Consider the following 10000-nt stretch of genomic DNA (forward strand, 5'->3'; position numbering starts at 1 on the left):
ACCAGGCTTCTTGTTCATGGAGAAACCAGGTTTTTTTCTTCATGGAGAAACTAGGCTTCTTGTTCACGGAGAAACTAGGTTTTTTCTTCATAGAGAAACCAGCTTCTTGTTCATGGAGAAACCAGGTTTCTTGTTCATGGAGAAACCAGGTTTCTTGTTCATGGAGAAACCAGGTTTCTTCATCATAGAGGAACCAGGCTCCTTGTTCATAACACAATTAGGTTTCATCTTCTTCTTGGTATATATAATTTTCTTATTCCGGTTTTCTCTTTTTCTTGCTTTTCCACTTCATCATGTTCCCTTTTCAGTATGTTTTTATTTTCATATTTTTTGTCTCTGTCTTTCCCCATCAATTGTTTGAAAAGGAATCCGAAGGAGCGTTTCAAAATAAAGACTGTAATTCCGCCTTATAAGAATATACCAAGACAGCAAACTAAGGCAGAATGACTATAAATGTAAACTAATATCACCTAAGCCTAATGACATAAGACTGTAATTCCGCCTTATAAAAATATACCAAGACAGCAAACTAAGATAGAATGACTTAAAATGGTAAACGAATAATAACATCTAGGCCTAATGGTGGAAATTCAGATCAATCTCCAATAGAATCATAACGGTGAAAGGCTCTACGCGTTTACATGAAACGGCCTAACGAAAAGGAAGAAAAAAATAAACTGCCCCATTTTATAGCCTTCAATAGAGCCATAGGCAAGGGCTGCGACAGTAACCCATAGGCCTAAAAGTACTTTGCGGGAGAAAATAGAAACATAAATCTCATCCAGAGAGCAATAAAGGTATCGAGCATTTTCGTTAGGAGGTGGGATATTTCTTTGCCCCGTAGAAAAATAACAAAATAAAGAACGATAAATGCAAAAATAACGAGATCTGTACAAGCCATAAATTCTGAACAATAAGTAAATAGCATTAGAGTTATTTTCCTGTTATATAACACTTTTCTAAAGACATTTCTTCATATCTGCTGTGCATTAAAGGCCTTTTTTTGTCATCTGGTAGTTATTAAAGACACTTGATCGCATCTGTTATGTAACAAAAAACTTTCATTGAAATCTGCTATGTATTAAGCATGTTTTCATATCTTCGGAATTAATTGTCCTCGGGACGATTCCGAATTTCTTTGAACTTACCTAACAATGAAGTAAATAAATAAATGGCGTTAAACGAGTTCTTAGAGATCAGACAAGATTGGCGGAACTCTCCAGGTATTATTTGCTTCCAAAACCTGGAACGTGCTGATTTTCGTTGACAACTTTCCAGTCCAGCTGGTGCCGGAAATTGTGCCAGTATGTCAACTGTACTCAAGATTGTCTAATTTCAGCCTGGAATGACTGATCTCCTCACGCTTCAATAACAGAGCTAATGTATGGAACTTCCACTTTTCAAATATATGTTATAGAAGATTCACATCAGCCGTGCATTTGATGTCTGGGCCAGTCCCTTACGACGCTCCTGATTGGCTGTTGATAAGCCAATGACAGGGCTGGAAACTGTCAGTCTCTCTCGAGACTTCACATAGGCAGGATGTATATGCCACCTTTCCTGTGGGATGCTTTTAAAAGATGGGTTACCTGCTGGTCTTATACTAGAAACTGTAGTTAATGCTAGTGCGAAGTTTCTAAAATACCAGAATACCAGACGTCACTGAAGAGTGTTTAATGCAATGTGAAGTCAGTATATGTATATATGTATGTATATGTGCATATATACACATATATTTGCACATACATATATATATATATATGCGTGTGCATATATATCAACTGTGAAACAGGTTACATAGACATAGCATAAATATGTAGAAAACATTTCTGGTGCATATCCGTTTGTCAATTAAATGTCATTAATACGCACCAGAGACGGTACTATTAGGTGCATGTGATGCATTATATACCAAATGATACTTGAAATTCATCAGATGTCTATAAAGCGTCAAAATGTGGTCTTAATGCATGGTTAATTATTAATAATCTTATAAAAATTAAAAAAGCTGCCAGCCTGGAATATATCCAGACACCTGATGGGATTTTGACTGGCTTGGATTTGGTCAATTATGTCAATAATTTTTTTATAAATGCTGCTGCCTCCCTTGTGGGTAATTTAGAACCACTGCTTGTAACTACCTACCATACCCCTCCAATAATGACAACGTGTTACTTAACAATGAACTTGTAACAAATAAGGACAAACAAATATACTATACTATACTATACTATACTATACTATTATTATTATTATTATTTTTTTCTTTTTTTTATTATAATTTTTTTTTTTTTTTTTTTTTTGCTCTATCACAGTCTTCCAATTCGACTGGGTGGTATTTATAGTGTGGGGTTCCGGGTTGCATCCTGCCTCCTTAGGAGTCCATCACTTCTCTTACTATGTGCGCCGTTTCAAGGATCACACTCTTCTGCATGAGTCCTGGAGCTACTTCAGCGTCTAGTTTTTCTAGATTCCTTTTCAGTGATCTTGGGATCGTGCCTAGTGCTCCTATGATTATGGGTACGATTTCCACTGGCATATCCCATATCTTCTTATTTCTATTTTCAGATCTTGATACTATCCATTTTTTCCCTCTCTTTCTCTTCAACTCTGGTGTCCCATGGTATTGCGACATCAATGAGTGACACTTTCTTCTGACTTTGTCAATCAACGTCACGTCTGGTCTGTTTGCACGTATCACCCTATCCGTCCTGATACCATAGTCCCAGAGGATCTTTGCGTGATCGTTTTCTATCACTCCCTCAGGTTGGTGCTCGTACCACTTATTACTGCAAGGTAGCTGATGTTTCTTGCACAGGCTCCAGTGGAGGGCTTTTGCCACTGAATCATGCCTCTTTTGTACTGGTTCTGTGCAAGTGCCGGGCATTCGCTTGCTATGTGGTTTATGGTTTCATTTTTCGTATTGCACTTCCTACATATGGGAGAGTTATGTTTATTTCCGTCTTATCGTTCTTTGAACATATCTGGTTCTTAGGGCCTGATCTTGTGCCGCTGTTATCATTCCTTCAGTTTCCTTCTTTAGCTCTCCCCTCTGTAGCCATTGCCAGTGTCATCGCTGGCTAGTTCTTTAGTCTGTCTCACTGTATGCCGTGCATTGGTTTGTTGTGCCAGTTCTCTGTTCTGTCTGTCATTCTCCTGTCTCTGTATATTTCTGGGTCTTCGTCTACTTTTATTAGTCCTTCTTCCCATGCACTCTTTAGCCACTCGTCTTCACTGGTTTTCAGATATATTATTATTATTATTATTATTATTATTATTATTATTATTATTATTATTATTATTATTATTATTATTATTATTACTTGCTTCCTCAACTAAGGAGATCGAATTTATAGTTTAAATGAATAACAGACAAACCCTACTTGTGGCTTGCTTTGAATCGGATTTTAAACATACGCGAAAATTTTCTATACATTTATTATCATTATAACTATCACCATTATTATAATACTTATATCATTATTATCATATCGCATCTTTGATTCTTGTTAAATATACTTAAAAGAGTTTCCATTCATTTATTATTATTATTATTATTATTATTATTATTATTATTATTATTATTATTATTATTATTATTATTATTATCGCAACTCTTTCAATCACTTTCTATCCGTTTATCATTATTATTATTATTATTATAATTATTATTATCTTATCATAATTATTATCATAATTATATTATCATCGTATCTCTGATTCTTGTTAAGTATAAGCAAACGAGTTTCCATCCATTTATTATTATCCTTATTATTATCATATTTATCGCCTCTCTTTCAGGCACGGTCTATCCGTTTATTATTTCTAATCATCTAATTATTGTCATAATTATCTTATCATCGTATCTCTGATTCTTGTTAAAAATAGTCAAAAGTTTCCATCCATTTATTTATTATTATTATTATTATTATTATTATTATTATTATGGCACCTCTCTCAATCACTTTTCCAATTTCCTCCCAATTAGGCGACTTCAGCCTTCGCATCAGCCCCGTGACACTGGAGGACGACGCGCATTTCCAATGTCAGGTCACAGGATGGCGGAACGTCCCAGGAGTCAGGTCGCAGTCAGCCAAACTGACAGTCTACGCCCCGCCCGAGTCGCCTACAATAGCGCCGGGACCTCTCGTCACCACCACGGCCGGGGTCGGGGTGCAGCTGGAGTGCTCGTCGAACTTGGGAAAACCAGCTGCAGAGGTATGTATAGGTCTCGTCTTCAAACACTTGGTTGTTCCGATTCACCTGTGCAGCTCACCTAGCTATATCTGTCACTCTTGTTTAAAGCGTTGTAATTTTGCCTCTTTGTTTGGTATTGATGGTGTTCACAGCTTGTGTCCCGAAATAATAATAATAATAATAATAATAATAATAATAATAATAATAATAATAATAATAATAATAATAATAATAATAATAATAATAATAATAATAATTACAAGAAAACTCATAATCACATGGGTCATTAAAATGGGAAAGTAAATCCACAGAAGTATGCGTGTTTGGCTTTGTTATTTAAAATATATTTTAAATAGCAAAACCAAACACGCATACTACTACGGATTTACTTTCCCAATAATAATAATAATAATAATAATAATAATAATAATAATAATAATAATAATAATAATAATAATGATAATAATAATAATAATAATAATAATAATAATAATAATAATATGCTCATACTTACATGAAGTTCTTAAAAGCTCTCTTAGTATACATCTTTAATTAACGTGGATTTCTCAATAATAATAATAATAAATAATAATAATAATAATAATAATAATAATAATATAATTCAGTAATAATTTTCTCATACTCGCACAAAGTCCTTAAAAGTTCTCCTTTTATATGTATTTTTAATTAACGTGGATCTCTCCAATAATAATAATAATAAATAATAATAATAATAATATAATAATAATAATAATAATAATAATAATAATAATAATAATAATAAATTTCATTAAAGAGAATGGACGTCAAAATGCCGTTTAGTTTATATTGCAGTTTCTCATCGGCATCAAGACGGTCTCTCTGTTCAATGAAGTTTATTTGAAAGAGGAACTTCTTCCTAAGTAATAATAATAATAATAATAATAATAATAATAATAATAATAATAATAATAATAATATTAATAATAATAATAATATCATATAAAGGACGTTTATATATATACATATTTTGAAGTCCATGTTAATTAAAAAATAACTTATACACTCAAGCAACATAATACGCCGTGAGAAAATTACTTAGATATTGCCATCAATTTTGACATAACAGGTACACTAGTGTATGTATTTGCGTATGCATGCGCGTGCCATTATGCGAAGATATTCAAAACACGCCGCTGACCTGTATGAAGTATATTAAGCTGGAAAGTAAACATTTTCCCAAAGCATTTTCGTGTATTTATAGTATACTTATCTATGTGATCCAGGGTGTTATACATAAGGGTCTCAAGGCATAACCTCTCATAACCAACTCATAAGTACTGGTATGTATTTTTAGTTATGCTGATTACTGTACCCTAACTCATTAATGGTAAGTAGCTTTCGGACTAAGTATATATATATATATATATATATATATATATATATATATATATATATATATATATATATATATACTGGCTATTTTACCCTAACTCATAACTCGGGATTATCAGTAGTTTAAATACTTAAATACTCTTACGCATTCAGAATTAGAGCAAAAACTAAAATCAACATAACTTTTCCGGTTTACATTCCAAATATTTTGGGGGCACATAATGATCTTTCAGAATGCCCACGTGGGGCACGGGAAAGCGAAAGAATTTGGGGAAGAAAAAATAAATGAAAGACAAAGACGCTACCAAATGACCCACACACAGGGTCAGTTGGTAGAAGAGCCCTTGCCTTTCACAAACAGTTAGATTATTTTTCTCCCATCCCAATACAGTTAGCTAATTATTCTCCCATCCCAATACAGTTAAATAATTATTCTCCCATCCCAATACAGTTAGATAATTATTCTCCCATCCCAATACAGTTAGATAATTATTCTATCATCCCAATACAGTTAGATAATTATTCTCCCATCCCAATACAGTTAGATAATTATTCTCCCATCCCAATACAGTTAGATAATTATTCTCCCATCCCAACAGCTGCAGTGGTTGGACGGATCCGGGCACGTGGTGAAGGAGGGGGTGCAGTACACAACGGTGAAGGCCGAGGGCGGCCACAGGTACAACGCCACTTCCACTTTAAGCTTCTTGGCGGGGAGCGAGCACCATGAGTCTCTTTTCACCTGCTTCGCGTCAAGCCCGGCCCTTAATGAGCCCGCAAGCGCGCAGGTAAGAGAAGCGGGAGGAGGCCCAGATAGATATTATCACACCTGTGGCATCACGCCTCGGGAGAACCTTCAACTTGGGCCTGCTATTCTTTTCTTTTTTTTTCTATTTTTGGGTGTGTTTGGGGGGGGGGGGGGGGGGGGCGATTGGGGAATGCTCTGTGAAATGTGGTCTCGCTTATTTTATTTATTTTTTAAGTGAAGAGTTTTTGCTCCCTGGGGTTTATGTACTATATAAGTGTGGGAGATAGAATATATGCATTTATATATATTTATATATATACACCGTGTGTGTGTATGTGTATAACTGAATCACGAAAATTGGAACGTGTATATATGTATATATACACATATATATATATACATATATATTAACTTTACGAATATTTTAGCAGTGTTACATCATTAATTAAATTTCCAGGTACGACTCGAGGTAATCTACCCACCTGAGATCACTATAACAACTGATTTAACGGGCTACAGAGAGGGGCAGACGGCTACGCTCACCTGCTCCGCCAGGGCAAATCCCAACGTGCTCACATACAGGTAAAAGAGTTGGATCAAAGGTAAAATGCTAATTATAAATCCTAAAGTAATTACAGCTAGAATAAAGGATCTGATTTAAAAAGTTAGATCAAAGGTAAAAGTCTAATTATAAATCCTAAAGTAATTACAGCTAGAACAAAGGATTAGATGTAGAAAGTTGGATTGTAAAAAGTTGGATCAAAGGTTTAAAATGCTAATTATAAATCCAAAGTAATTAGAGATAAAAAAAAAAGATCAGATTCTGAATTGGTCACTTACAGGTAAATATTTCATCAAATTACTTCATTTACAAATCATACGATTACAATAATACTCGATGACTTACAGGTAAACATTTCATCAAATTACTTTAATTACTTCATTTACAAATCATACCATTACAATAATACTCGATGACTCATATCGTAAAATTAATGAGAATCCAAATCCTACAGATTTCATTCATATGTAAAACAGTTTATAAATATTAAATAGCAAACGTCCACGAAGACATCCTTGGGGCAACACCTGAGGAAGGCATTGATAAAGCTGTTATGATGGCCATCAACACAAGACCATTTGTGTTCTGCCTATAGTAGATTCACATCAACCGTGCATCTGATGTCTAGACCAGTCCCTTACGACTCTCCTGATTGGCTGTTGATAAGGCTGGAAACTATCAGTCTCTCGAGAGAGAGTTCACATAGGTAGAATGTATGTTCTACCTCAGGAGAGGTGTAACATACATCCTGCCTATGTGAAATCTTGAGAGACCGAAAGTTTCCAGCCCTGTGATTGGCTTATCAACAGCCAATCGGGAGCGTCGTAAGGGACCGGCCTAGGACTCAGATGCACGGTTGATGTGAATCTACGAATATAAGCACTAATCAAAACCTTTCAGTGAAAATTCAAATTATTCCCAATATACAGCATATCGTTGATAATAGCAGGTATGGATATAAATTGACGGTAATATCATTGTAATTTCAAATCCTGAAGCGCTAACAGTTAAAGAGACGAACTGCTTCCTCGTCAAGGGAGAATAGGACACTTTAAACGCTATATAAAAAACGAAATTATAATTACGTGGCAAAATCACGGACGGGACTTCCTTGCAAAGATGCAAAAAGGAAAAATGTAATTATTTATTAACGGGAAGCGCTAATGGACTGAAATTAGTTAGGGATCATGCACATGGCAGGAAGTTGCAAGCTACGAAGGCGTCACGGATAAATTTATGGACGCAAAGAACCAACGTGCAATACGCGTTGATAAAAAAAAAAAATTCTCTTTAATCTCTTATACCTTTTCCTGGATGTTTATACGCTCTTGTGTACGTGTTTGTATATGCACAAGGTCTGATGTCTCACGGCTGGGGAATAAAATCACTCATTACACCGTAGTGCTTTATCATGCAACCATTTCATTGAACTCCGAGTTGCCTCATTTCACAAATATCACTGGAGAAAACAGCTTGGAATTATTTATTGTTTCAATAAAAACGTAAGACATTGGTAAATGGAAAGGGTTCATTAATATGCATGTTTTTTTTTTTAAATAAAATGATGCGTGGCTTTTTATACATAAAAGGTGCTGAACTTTGAACTTTATCAAACTTTCTTTGTAGATAACTAGTGGCAACTATTTAATATATGTAAACTGATATTGTGTAAATAACTGTCGTGAAATCAGACTGAAATTTCTTCGGAGGATTCCCTTATAATTTTGTATATTTCTTTGAAGAAAACTAATCGATATTATGTAAATTTATTTGGCCAATTTTTTTTCGCTGGAAAATGAGTGAATTAATCAGCACTTCTTTGAAGTTATTCCAAAATATATAAACTTCTTCGCATTAATGGAAACTTCATTGGCGAAAGCTGTTCTAAATAATGTAAAATATTTTATAGGAAAACAATATGATATTGTACATAATTTTTGAAAAATATCCCGTAATTTAATCATAAAATTCCTTTAAAGATTAGTACTGTTCGTAAACGTGTAAATATCTTGGAGAGAAGGTATTTAAAGTTAGCTTGTATATATAAATATACACATAAATATTACATATACCTTCTGTCCACATGCAAACTCTGTGGTCAGAGCGCTTCACTGTACGTCCTGATTTCTTGGTTCCTAGGTTCGCGCTCGTGAACCGACGAAATTATCATCAGCTAAAAAAATTCCCCTTCGGTTAACATAATTGAAAATATATCAATTCCGAGGTAGAGCGAATTAGATAGTAAAGGAGATTTGTAGCTTAATGCGTATATATGAATCACGGTGATGCGATAAGACTCATATATTAAGATATATATATATATATATATATATATATCTATATATATATATATATATATATATATATAATGTGTGTGTATAATATAATATATATATATATATATATATATATATTAATATATAAATATATATATATATATATATATTATTATATTGTATATATATATAGATATATATATATATATAGATGTATAGTATATAATATATATATATATATTATATAGATATATATATATATATATACATACACACATATATATTTCAGTTGTATTCCACATAGGAAATTTAAGTGGTTTATCTCAGAAAATGCCCAACAGTTTCGTCCTCCAATGGACCTTTTCTTAGAGCGTTTAATAAGGAATATTAAGGAATTACCATATCTTCGTGCATAAGAAGATTACCATTACTATAATACAATCTATATATATACTATATATATATATATATATTATATCTATATATATAATGTATATCTATCTATCTATATATATGATAATATATATAATATAATAAGCTATATATAGATATAATATATCTATATAGATATATAGATATATATATATAATAGATAGATAGATATATATATATATATATAACATATATAACTTATATATATAATCTATATTATTATAATATATATATAGATCTATACTATCATCCTACTATATATATATATATCTATAATATATATAAATCTAAAGCAATTTCACAGACCATCAATTACCATACTATTAGCAGCAATACGGAAATCAATCTCTCCCGAACCACTACACATTTAGCTCCATCTCTAAAGTCTCCTCCCACCCCGACAGATGGTAC

At 33.0% G+C, this 10000-nt stretch overlaps 1 protein-coding gene across 1 annotated transcript in view; it reads left to right on the top strand.

Annotated features, from left to right (window-relative positions):
* LOC135218462 (irregular chiasm C-roughest protein-like) overlaps positions 1-10000 on the top strand; it is a 67687-nt gene that overhangs the window by 36404 nt on the left and 21283 nt on the right. The window contains exons 3-6 of the mRNA XM_064254786.1: positions 3989-4218; positions 6171-6359; positions 6777-6901; positions 9994-10000. The exon at positions 9994-10000 is cut by the window's right edge and continues 145 nt beyond it. Coding sequence (XP_064110856.1) covers positions 3989-4218; positions 6171-6359; positions 6777-6901; positions 9994-10000 — 551 coding nt within the window. The remainder of the gene's footprint in view (positions 1-3988; positions 4219-6170; positions 6360-6776; positions 6902-9993) is intronic.

The sequence above is a fragment of the Macrobrachium nipponense genome, chromosome 19 (assembly GCF_015104395.2).
Source record: "Macrobrachium nipponense isolate FS-2020 chromosome 19, ASM1510439v2, whole genome shotgun sequence".
In the NCBI taxonomy this organism is placed as follows: Eukaryota; Metazoa; Arthropoda; class Malacostraca; order Decapoda; family Palaemonidae; genus Macrobrachium; species Macrobrachium nipponense.